General features: G+C 28.1%; 2 protein-coding genes across 5 annotated transcripts; one reads left to right on the forward strand and one right to left on the reverse strand.

Moving 5' to 3' along the window:
* Positions 1 to 2078: 2078 nt before the first annotated feature.
* Positions 2079 to 7604, reverse strand: LOC132946388 (U2 small nuclear ribonucleoprotein A'). 4 transcript variants are annotated; one of them, XR_009664705.1, is made up of 7 exons: positions 7341 to 7600; positions 7051 to 7198; positions 6265 to 6493; positions 6088 to 6208; positions 3106 to 3252; positions 2462 to 3025; positions 2079 to 2265 (listed from the first exon to the last, which is right to left on the reverse strand). XR_009664705.1 is itself a non-coding variant. In XM_061016379.1 (6 exons), exons 1-6 carry the CDS (start codon positions 7420 to 7422, stop codon positions 2958 to 2960), a joined length of 792 nt encoding a protein of 263 aa, XP_060872362.1. In that variant the 5' UTR covers positions 7423 to 7604; the 3' UTR covers positions 2079 to 2957. The 4 variants fall into 4 exon arrangements, 2 of the variants coding, with proteins under 2 accessions (XP_060872362.1, XP_060872361.1); XR_009664704.1 differs by having other exon boundaries at positions 2451 to 3025; XM_061016379.1 differs by having other exon boundaries at positions 2079 to 3022; positions 7341 to 7604.
* A 323-nt stretch (positions 7605 to 7927) lies between these two features.
* LOC132946697 (cullin-associated NEDD8-dissociated protein 1) lies at positions 7928 to 18481 on the forward strand. Its single transcript, XM_061016756.1, has 18 exons — positions 7928 to 8299; positions 8395 to 8564; positions 8828 to 9041; positions 9098 to 9243; positions 13436 to 13579; positions 13646 to 14091; positions 14162 to 14295; positions 14366 to 14526; positions 14593 to 14798; positions 14858 to 15141; positions 15213 to 15344; positions 15416 to 15733; positions 15801 to 15961; positions 16025 to 16223; positions 16280 to 16726; positions 16795 to 17038; positions 17105 to 17251; positions 18118 to 18481. Exons 1-18 carry the CDS (start codon positions 8258 to 8260, stop codon positions 18255 to 18257), a joined length of 3735 nt encoding a protein of 1244 aa, XP_060872739.1. The 5' UTR covers positions 7928 to 8257; the 3' UTR covers positions 18258 to 18481.
* The last annotated feature ends 240 nt before the right edge of the window (positions 18482 to 18721 follow it).

The following is an 18721-nucleotide window of genomic DNA, read 5'->3' on the forward strand; positions in this document are numbered from 1 at the left end:
CATTGAAATAGTATTTAAATAATTTAGGATTTGTATCTTTTTTTGGAAGTTGGAGTAGTTTGAGATTAATATCTAAAGAGATAGACCATGGTAGCTGATTGCTGATAACTTAGGGTATAATTTGATCAAGATTGAATGTATCTTGTAGATTTAAAAACATATATTTGGGAGATGTGGAGATTCCTTGTGGAGTTCTGTAAATTCTGGCTGCCAGTAGGGATTTCTGTTCTGCCCATCTCAATGATAGAGAAGGTATTCCTGCTATATTGCATATGCTGTAAATTGGGTTGGATCGGGAATCCCCTATTACTAGCCGCATGCCCGAGTTGTGAGCTTTTTAGGTGACATTGGTTTGCTGAAGAGAATAAGGATGATCCATAATCTAGTTTGGACCGGATGACTGCTTTGTGGATTTTGATAAGTACAGAGGAATGGGGCCCATGAGGTATGATATAACGTTTTTATTATATTGAGTCAGTTGAAGTAAGATTGTTTTAGGTGTAAAATGTGAGGTGTCCAAGAACATTATGAATCAAATATTATACCAATAATTTTAATATTTTTGTCGTTTTTGATTATATGTTTACCCATATTAGTTGACATTTTATTTTTGTTTTTTGTTGTTGAATATGAGTCATTTTCTTCAGCTGAAAATCTAAACCCATATGTATTTGACCACTTTATTAGTTCTTTGGTGGCGTCTTGTAGTGTTTGTTTTATTGTTACAAGGTTTCTGCTACTACATACAATTGAGAAATCATCGGCATATAGCATGGGAATGATAGGCTTTGGTATTTGCTTGGAAATGTAATTTATGGCTAGTAGGAAAAGTGTTACTGAGATTGTAGAACTCCGAGGGACTCCATTTTTGTATATGTAAGTATTGGATAAGCAGTTTGATGATTTGACTTGGAAAGTACGTTCGAGTAACAGGTTTTGGATGTAGTTGAGTAGGTTCCCTTTACGTACTATTTTGTTAAGAATATAAATTATTCTGGGCATCCAGGTGGTGTCATAGGTCTAGGCAATATACTTTGCTTATTGTTTTTAGTTATTTGAATTTCTTTTTTGATACTTAAAAGGTTGTTAAGTATGTTTCTATTTTGTCAAAAACCTTTTTGTTCAGTTTTATTTTTTTATTGCTAAGCTTACTGAATAAAGTGGGCGATAGCTTTCAGTGAGATGTTTATTCTTCTTATGCTTGAGAATCACGATAACAAACCCATGTCTCCAGTATTTTGGGAATACGTTATTATTCAATATAGTATTGAAAATGTTGAATAGTTGTTTGATACTGTTGAGGGGAAGGTTTTGAATAAAAACAAGGGATTTCATCGGGTCCTGGGCTTTTACTTTTATTGGTTCTAAATGCCATTTTTAGTTCTTCTATGGTTATTTGTGAGTTGATTTGGGTCTGTGTAGTATCATTTAGATCGATTGTGTTTGATGGAGAGTTGTATCGATGGCACTTTGATAGGAATTAAGTCGTAGTTGGAATTGCTTGAATTTTTTTGAAAATACTTTCTAATGTAATTTATTTACCACTTCCTTTGGTGTTGATATGAGTTCTGAGTTAAAGAGAAGTTGTATATTGGTTTGTCTGTTAGTTCCTTTGAGGGATTTAATTTTACCTCAAACTACTGAGGGATCGGTCTGGTTATCTAAGCTGGATGTGCAGGCTTTTCAGGAAGAGGCTTTACTGTGTTTAACTAGAAATCTAGTTTGCGCTCTATGTCGTTAGTTGTATAGTATGAAATTGTCTGGGTTGTGTTTGTTTTGGAATTTGTTTATTACTATATACTACTTTATACAAGATCTTAAAAATTGGGAGTTGGTACTGACATCTAGTCACTGGACAAATGTGTTTAGAGGGGATTAGAAAAATGTTTGATCATCATTTTTTAAATGAGTTAATGGCTGTTGTATACTTGTATTATTTATAAATAAAACAGAAAAATATTTGTCATTTGTTATACAACATAAAGGTTGTAGGAAGGGACAAAAAACTATTTTCAATATAAATTACAATTAGCGAAATACTCCCTAGCAACGGTCTTAAACAATTAAAAATAGTAGTGTCTTATAAAATATGTTATTTATTAATAACAATTTAAAACAATGCACGCATTTTTTTTCTAACTAAGTATTTACAACATCAAACAGATTAATAAAGACACAAAACAATAACAGTTTTTTTTCTGTTTGAATCGATACATTTGTGTTATTCTGTAGGTCATGTTATTGCTGTACGTCTTCTCACCTTCACTAAATAAAAATCCATATTACGCAAGTAATGAAATTATAACATATTTACAAAACTAACTGAAAATGAAATAGTTCAAGAATTGAATGTTTAAAATAAACATTGTATTCACATATTTGTTGTAACAGTTAAAAAAATTACATATTGAATAATTTGTACACATTTTTAATTTATGGTGCTTACTCACATTGCACTTACTGTAGTAGCTTGTGATGCTCATCTTGTTGGCCAGTGGCCACCTCTGCAATACACAATTGCAACCATTTTTAGTTAAGCGGACATGGTATTTACTAAAAATAATATGACATTGATCTGTATAGTTTTGTCGTAGTTGATAATTGTCATTGTATCCTGGTAAAGGTGTGTCAGACGATGAATTGTATTTTTAAACAACCACTGTAATCACTAAACACTATCAAACATGCAAAATGAGATGACATTGTTTGTTTTAAAAGGTAACACCCATGAGTGTTAATGTATAGCGCTTCTCAACATATAAGTTTAATAAATAAATGTTAGTATTTTACTGGCAACCCATTAATAATAGGATTCAAGAAAATAATTAAAATTAAAAAATAGACCAATAGTATCTGTTCTTATCTTTTAATGAACTGATTAAATATTAAATATAATATATTCTTAAATTATAGCTGAGAAATAAAGCCTTCGGTATAAGGATCAGGACTGACAATCACTATTCCATTGGTGTTGGTGCTTCATTATTATCATCATCATCATCATCAAATTCTTCAATATTTTCTTCTAGTAATAATATACAATCATAATTTATAAACAAAACAAATAAAAATATATTATTGAATTGTATAATATTATTTATTTACCTCCATTTAGTGGAACAGATTTTTTATTTTGGTCTTTGTTAGGAATTTGCCCAGCTTCGAGCAACTTGGTTAGATGTTCAACTTCTTCTAACGATGATGCTTCAGATATCGCCTTTCGAATTCTCCACATGTCTTCTTGACTATGACCTATGTTAACAAGAAATAATAAATAAATATATTTTTATAGAATTAACATAGGCGCAATTTCAATAAAAAAAATCTGAGGGTGCTTAAGCTCTGCATTTTCTGGGCATTTAAATTAAATTATAACTATGAGGTATTTTGTTTTATGACAATTAACCATTGAATACTTAGTGTATAACATTTTATAAAAATGAATAAAATAGTCAATTTTAATTTATTAAAAATTAAAAATGTCTTTTTTATATTTTATTCAAAAAATATGACAAATAAATATTAGCAAACAAGGTGTAACAGAAAGACTTGACGAAAATACTTAAACTGATGACAACAATTGTTAAAATTATATAATTAGTAAATAATTTAAGAAATGTATTTGTCAGAAAATTCCCAAACAAAAATATTTTGAAAAAAGTTATTATTTTCCTAATTCATTTAATCAAAAAAATATTGATATTTAAAAAAATTCTAAAAAATAAATTAATAGACTTAGGTTAATGTTTTTACAATCAAAATTGTTCTTATAATCAGATTCACAAATTGAATATAACAAAAAAATTTAAGTCAAATTTTAAATTTTCAGTGTAAAAAAAAAAATAATTTTTTGTATAATATATGTGTAGCTCAAGTAACTAAATTGTATATATAAAAAAAAATTTAAATATTGATTAGAACAAAAGTTATTCCAAAAGTCAGTTCTATCTGTTACACTATGTATACTATATTATAATACTACACGGCATACACGATCACACACTGTCGGAAACTCATAAGTGAACACAAACTGACAAGGTAATATATATCGTAATTAGGTTTTTGTCCGAATTAGATGTGGGCACGGGAATGTTTATAATAGTAAATACTCGGGATACTATTGTCGTAGCGCTGAGTCGCTGCGGAACATTATAACTGATAATAATATAACCGACCACAATGACTGAGTTAACTAAAAGATAAACATTGGGAAATAATAATTAATGTTCTATAGTTAGATTTGAACTCAATAAGATGACAATTATCGAGTTCTTTATTTCATTCATTATACTCTGATACCCTAATGATAAACCGTTTTTGGTTTTTTTTTGTTGTAAGAAGTTCTGATACATAAACACGAAAATTATTAGAGGGTGCTCATACCCCCTAAGCCGAGGAATTGACACATAAGCAATTAAAATAGATTTGTTATACATATATAAGACTAATTTGCATAAAATTAAATATTTAATAGACTAAATAAATAACTTCATAGTCATAACATAAGAACTAATGCAAAACTAGAATTCTGATTTTGAAGTTGTACTATTTGAATTATAAAACAACCTATTTTAATAATAAACAAAATATTACCATACATATTTTTTTCACCTCAATATTTTAAATCTTAATCACTAAGTAAATATCTAAAATATAAAATCATGATATACTTAAACAGATTTTGTACTCTTAATTATTTTAAAAAACATTTGACTGCATACCCAACAAAATGCAAATTTATTTTATCAATTATTAAATAAAATACAAAATGTTGAGTTAAATTAGAGGATTGTACATGCATGTGTTGTCTCATACTAACATATTATAACAAAGTAAATTTAATATTCAGAATAATGCATTTATATTGATATTTTTAATAAAGTAATTTGACTTATTATCAAACTAAAATAAATTAACATTATTTAGGGCCCAAGGTATAATTTTAAAACTATAACATTAAAAGAAGCCTTCTTGAAATTTGGTCATAGGTCAAATTCTTAAGTAAAATGGATTATTCTATGCATAAAATTTGGTATGTTACATGTCAGTAAGACAGGGACAACACAATTGGGCAGGTGTAATTTCCTCAAGGGTGTCAATTGTAGTAAGGGGCAGGAGTATGCATTTGCCCAACCTTAGATTTTAACCATTTCACTTCTACACTATTTATCCAATGCAACCCTGAGTATGCTATGTAAAATAAAATATTTATTAATTTTTTATTTTAATTTTAAAATCTATATGATTTTATCATTTAAGCTTAAAATAATGCGAGCCAAGGTTTCCTAAACTTGTACAGTTACCGGCAAATGATAATATTATAAAATACAGGGACATAATAGCACATCTGGATCAGAGAATAGTGTAAAAGTTTTGGACGAAATAGTACTCTTGGAGCAGTGAAAGGATTAAAGTAGCTTTGGCTAGCATTATGAATCGAAAATTATTTTTCAGTAATCTATTATGAGACGATAATTGTACAAAGAACATTAGATAAAGTATGTAATAATTTAGCATCACAATACAAAAAATACAGGTTATTCAACACTGTAAAGAAATTGGTCTCTTGGTACCTTTTAAATTATATTATTATAATTTATTAATGTTATAATTTCAAGGAGGTATACTTAGTGAAATGGTGGTATTTTATGACTATTTTATTGGGAAACTTTTATTAATATTATATAAGTAGTATTGTTAATTGAAACCTTTAGCCTTTAGGTTATGCGTTGATCTGAGTTAAGATTATTTATATAATATTATTAAGTATTATATTAACCAAAACGGATACAGTTTGCTTTATATGAATTCTAGAAAAGTATTGAATTGTTGTTGAGGTACCTAGTGAGTGAAGTTATCAGCTTCTTTTTTGATATGTACTTAAATCTTATATTTATTGGGCCAGTCATTGTTATGTCCTACCCTGGAAAATACTGAAATGACTCCCCTGAATGCTCTCAACTTAAACTGCATTTAATACATGTAAACATTAATGTAAATTATTCAATTATTAAATAACTGTAAGACTGGACTAATTTTAGTAACTGAAAAATTAGTAAATTTAATATATTTTAACTTTTTATTTACCATTTGCTCTTTTGGTTTCAGGACCTTCTCCGGGAACAAATTGATTAGATTTCTTAACCAACTTCTTTTTAAGTTCTTTTCCTTCTTTGCCTTTGAATAATGTTTTAGCTGCTTCATATTCCTATAATTTATATTATGTTTATAATATATTTTAATAATTTGTGAAGAACAACAAACCTTCAATTTAACTTTTCTGAAGTCCAAAATTCGAACTTGCGGAATTTTATGTGCTACATAAAGTCGATAATGCTCTTTTGATGCAACTGGGTTATGTAAAAGACTCAACATTTTCAACTTTGGAAGTGTAGCAAGAGGATCTAGATCTCCAAGCTCTTGAATCTGATTACCTGTTAGTATTAAAGATTCAAGATTTGGTAGACATTGTTCTAAGTTATCTGATATACGTCTGCAAAAATTATTTAATTACATTTAAAGAATTTTCTTAGTTAACAAAAATTAAGACCAATTCAAATTTCAAATGGTGGATAAACTGTCAATTATTTGATAGGTATCGTAAATTAAAATAGTTAAGAAAACATTAATTACAAAGTTGTCATTTTTTATTATATAAAAACCAATTTAGTAGTTTTAATTAATTTCAAGTTACCTATTATTATGTTCAATATGGAAAATTTTTAAAATTTGCTTTTATAGAACCTTAGTACTTATTACTTACACAACTGAATTACAATTATAAACAGATAGGAAATGTATTGCAGTTACTAGGATAAAAATGGAATTAAAATTTGTTCAGTAATTGAATTGTTTTCATTCAAATTTTAAGGGAACCAAATCACAATTTTAGTAGCACAAGCCAATTGAGTTTATAGAGACAAAATTTTGTTTTTAATGAATGTTACCACATTGCAATGCTATAATAAATAATAATTTGATAACCACCTACCTAGTTATTATTTTAAATTATACTTAATAGGTACCTATGATTAAACTTTGAACACTTACACAATAGCATTGTTATTAAATATGATGTTTTTCAATCTTTTAAGGTATGCAAAACCATCAATTTTCCTAATATCATTGTCTGAAAAGTCAATAGTATCAAACTGATCAAGTGTTGCACCCATGTTTTCAATCAGTGGTATTTTATAACCTAAAACATATTGTATTCATTGATTTACATTTGAAAGAAATATACAAGTAGGTGTACTGTGTACACTTTAATATATATTATAAGAAATACAAGGATTGTTAAAAAGTGTTGACTTTTAGTAACATTGTACTTAATCGCTTACCTCTCAAATCCAATTCTCTATCTTTGACTGGATTTATGAACTGGTATGAATTCATGATCAATTCCGTAGTAAGTTTGACCATGATTCTAGATGAACATTAAAATCTAGCAGAATAAAGCTTCACTCGAATCTCGAATTAAGTTTACAATAACCGGTAGATAGAACAAGACAGTAGACATTAGAAAACTGATATACTTAAGCTTACTTGTTAACAAATAACAATTTTCCATTTATAATAATAATAATAATAATAAACCGACATGACGCTCCGGGTTCAGTGTTTCACTTTCACGCAATCACGATTCACGGCACTACAACTACCAAATACCACTACCTCGGTATTGTAGGTAATCAAGTACCAAATTCGAGGTATAACTCGGTCAAAACTTGGTTAGTTGTTTAGTACACGACAACAAAAAAGTAACGTCCAATCAGAATGCGACATTGCGACTTGATCGACTCGACATGCTACACGACGTACTATATTGTAGAGATGATCGCTATTTTATCTTCTATCTTGTATCACAGATTACATGCAATTTCATTCAACGTGCACACGACGTAGCTGAGCACGGAAGCCCGACCTTACACGACCGTGGTCAGTTAACTATGTCCATATATCTATGGGAGACTATAAAACCGTAATCAGTTTTCATACAACATAAAAGTTAATTTTTATTTCTTCACTTGCCGCATCCGCCGTGTTTTTTTTACTACGAGTTATTTACTTATTCCATTCGTTTTACATTTTGTCGGTTGTCGTTACTCGTAATATTGTAACTCCAAATTACAATACAAATGCACAAATCGCGTCTGATGGAATTTTAATTTTAACTTGTAATCATATGCGATTAGTACTCGCCCAGTGATACTCTTGTCTTGTCGGTTTTATTGGCGTAACGATCGACTGCAAAATCATGGCTAACGTGTCGTACCAAATCGCTCATTTGCTCGAAAAAGTAAGTGAAATCTATTTAATATCTTTATATCGGCCCTTAGCAGTTGCCAGTTACTTGCTTGCAAATTCTGAACTGCGTGTGTGTGGTTGTTTTAGATGACTTCGAGTGACAAAGACTTCCGGTTTATGGCTACCAACGATCTGATGTCAGAGTTGCAGAAAGACAGCATTAAACTAGACGATGATTCTGAACGCAAAGTAGTGAGAATGTTGCTAAGGTTGCTGGAAGACAAAAATGGTGAAGTTCAAAATCTTGCTGTTAAATGGTAAGTATTAACTTACTGTTGAATTGTTATTAAGTACTTACATATATTATATTAATATTTAATTTATACAAACTAGTAAACTATGAATTTTTGAAGCATTAGTATTATTGTGAAGTTATTAATATAATAATATAGACACTGAAATTGGGTCTATTTAGAACTTTATAACATTTATATCTTTAATATATTATATGAATCATTTTAGTTCCGAATCTTAAAAAATGAATGATTATTTCATTGAATCTTAATCTACTTAATTTTAGTTTGGGTCCACTTGTTAATAAAGTAAAAGAAAACCAAGTGGAAACTATTGTGGATGCACTCTGTACAAATATGATATCTGAAAATGAACAATTGAGAGACATTTGTAGTATTGGATTAAAGACTGTTATAAGTGAGCTGCCTATCACTAATACTTCATTAGCTGCAAATGTGTGCAGGAGGATTACTGGAAAATTAACTAGTGCTATTGAAAAGGTATGTTTGAAAATTAATCGTGGAATACAACATTTATGAAGTTATATAATTTACAGCAAGATGTATCCGTACAGTTGGAAGCTTTAGATATACTTGCTGATTTACTATCAAGATTTGGATCATTGTTATTAGATTTCCACAGTGGTATACTGAAATCATTATTGCCTCAACTTAACTCTTCTCGCCAAGCAGTAAGAAAAAGGTAACAATTTAAAAACTTAAGTTGTATGTATACATTCAATTTTGAACAATTTTTGAAAGTTTAAACTTGGGAATTTTTTTGTTATTTTCCACTCACTTCCCCCCCCCCCCACAATATGTATCCTGCTGGGTCTCTAGAAATGCACTAAAAAATTGCTTTTTACATTGTGACTTATCTAATCAAGAAAGTGGAATGTTGCGACTAAAATAAAATTCTTAAAAAATAAATAATTGTATTATTTAGATATAAAACAATCTGAACAATATAAGTAAGTAGGTAGTGTATTTATTAAAGTAACAGGAAAATTGTTTCATATTTAACCAATTGTGTTCAGACATTAGATTCAAGATTTGATGTTTTTGTCTTAAGATATTTTTATGGTCCTAACAACATAATTTTGAATGTGTTGTATTTGATATAGAAATAATTTGTATTTTACTTTCTTGATTTTTAATCAAGTAAGTATAGTAATTGAAATAAAAAAAGTCTGAAATTTTGAAAACTTCAAGAATTTGTGTTAAATAGGAAAATAATAAAAATGTAACTTAGTAATGATGAGTAGGTGGGTAATTAATCTAGCTTTAATTAAATATAATATATTAATGAGAGAGATTTGATATCACACCCAAGCGGTATAACCACTTGAATCCATAAAAACATTGGCGTAAACAGTCCCAAAATTTCTATTTTTTAACTTTTCTTCTTAACTATGATATGTTCTGTAGTGAATTAACTATTGAAGATAAAGTTCTGAAAATCTTCACTGCACTTCTCCTAACCAATGTGAATCTAACAAAACCCCAAACAACGAAATCTGCTCTCCGATTTCGGAGATCTATCTCACAAAATTAAAATGATTTTTTGTGGGGCTGTTCACACCGGCATTTTTCTGGATTCAAATTGTTATACCACTTGGGTGTGATATCAGTTAATACATTTCTAAAAATTAAAAATCTTGAAAGTTTACATGCCAATCCCTGACTTAGAAGGCGTTTTTATTAATTTTATTTATTTTTAAAAATAAATAGGAAACTAATTATTGTTCAATCAGAAACAAATTATATTGACATTTTATAAGATTTTTTTTATTTAAATAGACATTTCTTAAAATGTATTATAATCAGGGATCTATACTTAATACACCTTAACTCATCCAAATAAACACTTAGGTAATAAATGCATTATAAGCACTAAATAAGAAAAAAATTATATAGGCGTTTTATATGTTAGCAGAATTTCTCTCATAGATACTCACAAAATTAAAAAGATAATTCTTAAAATGTATTTTAATTAGGGTTCCGTAATTATTACACCTAAACTTGGAAATGAACACTAAAAAACTTAGGTAATAAATTCATTACGAGTACTTAAATAGTATTGAAATAAACAAAAAAAAAAGCAAACTAAACAATTGTGATTCTCTTCTTAAACTCCAAAAATTACAAATAAGGTGTTCCTTCAAAAACGTCCATGTTTTCCTACTATAAAATACTAGGTATTTGTGTCCGTGTTGAGCATATTTTGTCATTGGCTATCGCCTATGCCATCTCAAAATTAAAAATATAAAAATACCAATTAGAAAAACAAGTTAGTAGAACAGTTTGAGTTAATTTCTATAGCATTACTAGGTTTAATGTTACGTTAAAACTAATAGTAATTGTTTTAAGTCGCATATCCTAATTGGTGGTTATAATTTAAAATAATTAGTACATTTTGTGTTAATATTGTAATATTATCAATTAGGTATCTTGTTTATCTTCAAATTAATTTTATTACAAAACAATAAAATAATGTTATAAGTAGGGCCAACAATTATACCTATTGTTTGCCTTATAAACCTATTAAATTTGTATTGGCTAATAATTACCAAAATTTGCTCTAAAACAAAAATTATCAATACCTAATTCATTTAATATTTTATTTAAATGTAATGATTTGAAGGTATTTTATATATTAGGTATACTGCAAATGATTTCAATTTTTTGTTACGTGTTTCAGTATATTTTGAATTTTTCTTCATTTGAAAACCGAACAAAAATTGCTGAATGCTGATATTCATAAATCTTGAACAATTTTGTGATTCCTAATTCATTGAGTTGTAAATGTCTTAAAAGTGTATACAATTTTCCTCTAAAAATATCCAAAATTTAAAAATATGCCCCTAAAATGCAAAAGTTTTAAAATATTCAAAATAACATTTTGTAAACAAAATTGTTAGGTTGTAAAACAAATTTTGGTGTAAAATAGCTATTTTTATGACCATCCAATAAAAATATGAAAATGCATACAAATGTTGGCCCTTATTATAAGTAATAAATAATTGTATTAATTTATCATCATGGGAGTTTATCTACCAATGGATTGTGAAGAAAAACTCAATCATGATTGCGCTAACCCGGATGCTAACACATTTCCTAACCTCATACAATATAAATGTAATCACTAATCAATATTATTTCTGAAATCAATAACTGTATTAATTAGTTTATATTGTAGTAGGGGAGAGATAAATGATGTACTGAATATGATGCAATGAGTCATGTACATAAAAAATATTATAATTTGTTTGGACTTTTAGATAGTACAGATTTTAATGATTTTAAAAATAAGAAAGGTATAGGTAGTATAAATAAAATACCTTCTAAAAAGTAATTTAATGCAACATTTTAATAAGTTGAATAGAAAATTTGATAGGAATCTAGTTACTGCCAAGTAAAAGTTATATGATCAACGTACCTGATCTTTAACTCTGTCATTTAGAACTCATATTTTTTTATACTTATACAGTTTTTAATTGCAATATTTATTTCATTGAGTAATCTCTCTCAAAGTCAAATTTCAATTTAGCATTGCTCTTTTCATCACTTAATTCTGTTATAATTTTACTGTAGTATGTTTATCTGTTTTAGCTCTGGATAATTTTGGTTTTCAATTTCAAAAATCGTAACACTTTAGCTGTACTATTTTTATGGTATTCATCTCATACTTTTTAGCCTTCTTAGAATTTTAAACAAATGTTCTCCTTTAGAACTTGGCTCTTATCTACACATATTATATGTGTAGTGTTTATGATAATATACAGTTAAATGAAGGCAATTTTTAATTTAAATTTAACTATTTAATGCCAAGTAGGTATTAATTAATACTTTTTTTGGTAATTTTAATATTTAACTCATGCAATTTAAAATATTCTGGAAATTCTGGGTACTTGTATTTTTTTGAGTACCCAACCCTTATGAATAGTCAACTTTTTAACTCAATTAGACTCGAAAAAATGAACACTCGATTCAGCATAAAATAAAAACCAATCCTTGCACAACTTTATTAATTAGCATTCTAAATACTAGTCACTAAATATTTCTTTAAAATAAAAATAAGTTAACATAAAATGAAAATTATATCCTGTTCGTCTTATCAATTAATTGCTTATAATTAGGGCCCGGAATAATAATATGCACTAAAAACGTACAAAATATGCAAGCATTTATGCACTGATTACTGATTATCATTCAAATATGCAAATAAAAATGCATGTTAACTAAATGTATCTAGTTCAAAAATGTGTTAGTTTATTAAATAATTAATATGGAACAAAAAAATGTATTAAATATCTAGTGTAATTTGTATGTTGCATTTTGAACATTCACTCATCTAATCATAGTGGTACCTAGACTATCTTATTATAGCGAGTTATAGTGGAAATACGTGTAGTTGTATTATGTTACTAAATTTATTATTAACTAAATATTTTTTTTCCTATATAATATGCATTATATTTTAGAAAAATTCTAAAATATGCATAATAATTAAAAATTTTCCAAATATGCAAAAATATACAACATTTAATTTTGCATACTAACACATTAGGTTAAGATTCAAATTTGTGTCTTACCTCGCTACTTTTCAATTTAATAAATAAAAATAGGCAAATGCATTCGATTCTGGGCCCTGCTTATAATTAATAGTTAAAACCAAAAATATTTGTTAATAATTTATGAAATAAAACATTCTAACTTATAGTAAAAGTGATTGGCATGATTGCTTACTAATTTTTAACAATTATACTAAAAACAATTAAATTTTAACAAGAAGTATAAGGGCTTGTTTCTAAAATATTTTTTGATATTTTTGTAAATACATTTTATTCACATTCTACTTTTGAAGATTTAAAACATTTATTTCTTTATTTCAGGACTATTGTTGCACTTGGTCATTTAGTTTTGTCATGTAATCAACTACTATATATTAAACTTATTGATTATTTGGTTAATGATCTATCAGTACAACAACCAGCAGCAAGATCTAAAACATCGATACAGTGTATAGCAGCAATATGGTAAAACATAGTGAACATTTTTTAATTTATCAATAAACTTGTATTGTGTATTTACTAACATTGCAGTCGTCAAGCTGGCCATCGGTTTGGAGTTCATGTTGATCGTGTTGTCCCGTTAATAAAAGGACCATTAGTGGAAAATTCTGCAGAAGATGATGAATTACGCGAATACTGTTTACAAGCCTTTGATGCTTTTGTTAACCGCTGTCCTAGTGAAACTGCAGCTTATACTAATGATATAATTAAGCTATGCTTGGAGTATTTGGCATATGATCCAAATTATAACTATGATGACAATGGTGAAAATGGTGATGAGAATTTAATGGATACTACTGATGGTGAAGATTTGGAAGATGAGTATATTGAAGATGATTATTCAGATGATGATGATATGAGTTGGAAGGTTCGGAGGTCAGCTGCCAAATGTTTGGAAGGTATAATTATAACCAGAAAAGATTTGATTGCAGATATGTATAGAAATGTTTCAAAATCATTGATACAGAGATTTAAAGGTAATCATAATTTGAATAGTTTTATCCAAGTAATAATAACAAATGTATTATATATTCATTAATATTGTAGAAAGGGAAGAAAATGTTAAAAGTGACATATTACATGTGTACATGACATTGTTGAAACAAACAAAGTTGACTAGTAGTAATACGACAGCTGACATGGCCGATGAGGATTCAGCTATGTACCTTCTTCAATCCCAAGTAAGTTAAATAATGACAAACTGATGAACAGTTCATAAATAATTAATATTAAAAAAAAAAATGTATATAGGTTCCTGCAATCGTTAAAGCTATACATGCTCAAATGAAAGAACGGAGTGTTAAAACTCGTACTGACTGTTTAGCTTTGTTGAAAGAACTTGTCATTGTTCTTCCTGGTGCACTTACCAACCACATAGGAACTTTGATTCCTGGAATTCAATATTCTCTAAGGTATTATTTATTTATATTTTCAATTTTTCCTTTGTTTTTAATTATTTAATTAATAATCATTTTTAGTGACAAAAAGTCTAGTAGTAACATGAAAATTGATACATTATCATTTATTTACTGCGTGTTGACATCGCATGCTCCTGAAATCTTTCATCCTTGGGTAGAGCAATTAATTCCACCCATTATAACTGCCGTTGGTGATCCATTTTATAAGATCACTGCAGAAGCACTAATTGTTCTACAAGAAATGGTTAAAGTCATTCGTCCTTTAGGTAAAAACTAAAGAAAAATAAATATATAATTTACTAATTATTTTATTTTGTTTCACCAGATAATAAACTAGAGTTCAATTTTGTGGTATACGCTGTACCATTGTATAATTGTACATACGCTCGTTTAAAAACATCAGATATTGACCAAGAAGTAAAGGAACGCTCAATTTCTTGTATGGGACAAATAATTTGCAATTTAGGTGATGTATTACAAAATGAGTTGCAAGTTTGTTTACCCATATTCTTGGATCGTTTACGCAATGAAATTACTAGACTTACAACTGTTAAAGCACTTATTAAAGTTGCTGGGTCCCCATTGAAAATTGATTTGACATCTATTCTGGTAAATTTATTAATTAATTTATGAATTTTGAATTTATATATTTGTCTAAATATTAAAATATAATATTTTAGACTGATGGTGTATTAATTTTGGCGTCATTCCTTCGAAAAAATCAGAGAGCATTGAAATTGAGTACTTTAAGTTTACTTAATATGTTGCTAAATAATTTTCATGCTGATTTTTCTGCTGATTTATTGAAAAAGGTAAATGTATAAAATTATATTTTGATTTATATACTTAAATGTCATTTTAACTTATATATATTTTGTTTTAGATACTTATTGAATTACCACAATTAATTAATGAATCTGATTTACATATTGCTCAGTTAACACTTTCTTTACTTACAACAATAATAAAAATCCAACCGTTTGCTATGTCATATTCCTCTAGCATTATTATGCCAGAAATTATGACTTTAACCAAATCTCCATTATTGCAAGGCGCAGCCTTGAATGCTATTTTATTATTCTTCCAATCTCTGGTTGCTACAAATGTTCCACAGTTTGGGTACCAAGAGTTAGTAACACTTTTAATATCACCATTGATGGCTCAGCCAGTTGGCACCCCGGCTCTAACTTTACATAAACAAGTAATATTTAATTTATATAATAATTGATCTTTGACAATAATAAACAAATAATATTTAAAATTTTTAGGCTTACCATTCGTTAGCCAAGTGTGTAGCAGCTTTAACAGCCACACAGCCAACTCAAGCAATGGGTATTATAAACAGTTTCATGTCCGAATTGATTAATCCAACTAACGACCAGCAACATATTTTTTCGTTGCTAGTAATTGGTGAAGTTGGAAGACATATGTATGTTTATCTATTTTATTTTATTTTTATTACAATTTTTATAATTGTCTATATCAATTACAGAGATTTAAGTTCTGTAGTTAACTTGAAGGAAACTATATTGCAATCATTCTCGTCGAATTCCGAAGAAATAAAATCATCAGCAAGTTACAGTTTAGGTAGCATTTCTATTGGGAATTTAGAGCAATATTTGCCTTTCATATTAAGAGAGATTGATATGCAACCTAAACGTCAATATTTACTATTACATTCCTTAAAAGAGGTAATTTGTACTTAAAAGTATAATTTGTAATTTTTAATGATCATTGATACTTATAGATTATCACATTTGAGTCGTCTACACCTAATGGCATTGAAAACCTGAAACCTTTTGTCCCAGCTATTTGGCAACAACTATTTAAACATTGTGAATGTACAGAAGAAGGTTCACGTAATGTGGTTGCTGAATGTTTGGGAAAACTTACATTAATCGATCCATATAGCTTATTGCCAAACTTGCAGTTATCACTATCCTCGTCATCTGCGCTTATGAGAACCACATTATTGACAGCTGTTAAATTCACCATATCTGATCAACCACAACCTATTGACATGTTGCTTAGACAGAATATGGATCAGTTTTTGAGTGCTCTTACCGATCCAGATATAAATGTTAGGCGAGTAACATTAATTGCTTTTAATTCAGCTGCACATAATAAGCCATCTTTGGTCAGGGATCTACTTGATACTGTACTCCCTAAACTATACGCAGAGACCATTGTTAAGGTATTTATTCATATTTTAAAATAAAAATTGTAAGAATTCAATTTTTACATAATTTGTGTGAATTTTAGAAAGAACTCATACGAGAAGTAGAAATGGGTCCATTTAAGCATACTGTTGATGATGGGTTAGATATAAGAAAGGCAGCCTTTGAGTGTATGTATACATTGTTGGACTCATGTTTAGACCGTCTAGATATATTCGAATATCTTAATTATTTGGAGAATGGACTACGTGATCATTATGACATTAAAATGCTCACATACCTAATGGTTTCAAGGATGGCTCAAATCGTACCAAGCGCTGTATTGCAAAGTAAGTTATTTACTTCTGTCTTTAAGTAACCATGATTTTAAAACACGTTTTTTTTTTTTTTTTTAGGGTTGGATAAAATTGTTGAACCTTTAAAACAAACATGCATGTTGAAAATTAAAGCAAACTCCGTGAAACAGGAGTTTGAAAAAATGGAAGAACTCAAGAGATCCGCTATGCGTGCAGTTGTTAACTTACAAACTATACCCGATTCTGGTAATTGAAAGTTTCAGTTTTTTTAAAAAATTTGTTTTTTTCTTTTTTTTTCCCAATATTAAATAAAACACACATTTCTAATATATTTCAATGTATCCCGCGAAGAAGTGACCGTCCTGCGTCATATGATACCCGTATTTACTATAGTTTTTATTTTAATTTTATTATTTTACTTTCTAAGAAATACCGCTGCTAAACGCGATATGACTCGTGATAGTAGTAATTATTGCCAATGAACAACAATATTACTGGACATTGAGCTTAGATAAGGCATTGAAACATGTATTCTCAGTGTTTAAATTTATAAAAAAAAAAAAATGTAAGGTATTCTAGTAATAATACTGTAGAATAATAAAATAAAAATAAAAACTAGTAAATGCCGTGTTATATGGAGTAATATTCGATTTCCATTAAAAGATGATAATTTTTGAAAATATTTTTTAACAGTACATTTCTGGTTTGAATATGTATGCATTTCGGAAAAAAATTTATGTATGTTAGTTGATAGCACAATAGCTTTAAAATAGTTTTGAAGATGCATCATAAATGTGCGGTAAGTTTAGTTTGGTTTAAAAAAAAGTTGAATTCCCATCCCTAAAAAAAATTAAAAAGTTAAAGAAGTTTTTTTCATAACTAATGTTATACTAACATATGACACAAACAGTTATTTCTTCTCGGGACATATTGTGTATTGTGTATCCTTTGTAATAAAAATATTATATTCAATGTATATAATATTATAGCCTCAAGGTGTCATTTTTATAAATTTGGTATGTTCAATATATGAAGAAATGAATACATTTCTATGTGTTGTATTATTATTTATTATTATTACTAACTGTTAATATATATATATTTTTTTTCAGATAAAAATCCACATATGAGCGACTTTGTGTGTCAAATTAAAAGCTCGCCCGAATTGAATACTATTTATGAATTGATTCAAAAAGACTCTTCGGGGACGGTATCTGATAATCATACTACGCCTATGGAGGTTGGCGAATAATTGCGATAAATAGAATATTTATATCCTACTACAACATAATTCAATTGGTTTCTACTAATATGTTTTTACAAAAAGAAATCAAGAACTTTGTAAATAATAATTTTTATGTGTATATGCAAGATTTAATTTAAACATTTTCTGTAAATCCTTTGAATTCATTTATAAAAAATTAATATTAATCTTACAAATAATAAATATTATCTACTTTTTTTTTCTCATTTAAATGAATTAAGTTGGTAATAACTGTTTTAATACCAGTACCGTAGGACGGAGCGAAGTAAACATGCTGGGATGAAGTAGCTTATTCTCATTATGTGAATACTACGTATACAGAATATGTTTTCAGCTATACCTACTAAATGATAATACATTGATAATTCATCAAAACCAAACTCAATAATTCTGTGTATATTTAAATTTATAGATTTGTTATCTTAAGTTGCTAATAAGTACAAAAAGGTTAT

The sequence above is a fragment of the Metopolophium dirhodum genome, chromosome 6, assembly GCF_019925205.1.
Source record: "Metopolophium dirhodum isolate CAU chromosome 6, ASM1992520v1, whole genome shotgun sequence".
Lineage (NCBI taxonomy): Eukaryota > Metazoa > Arthropoda > Insecta > Hemiptera > Aphididae > Metopolophium > Metopolophium dirhodum.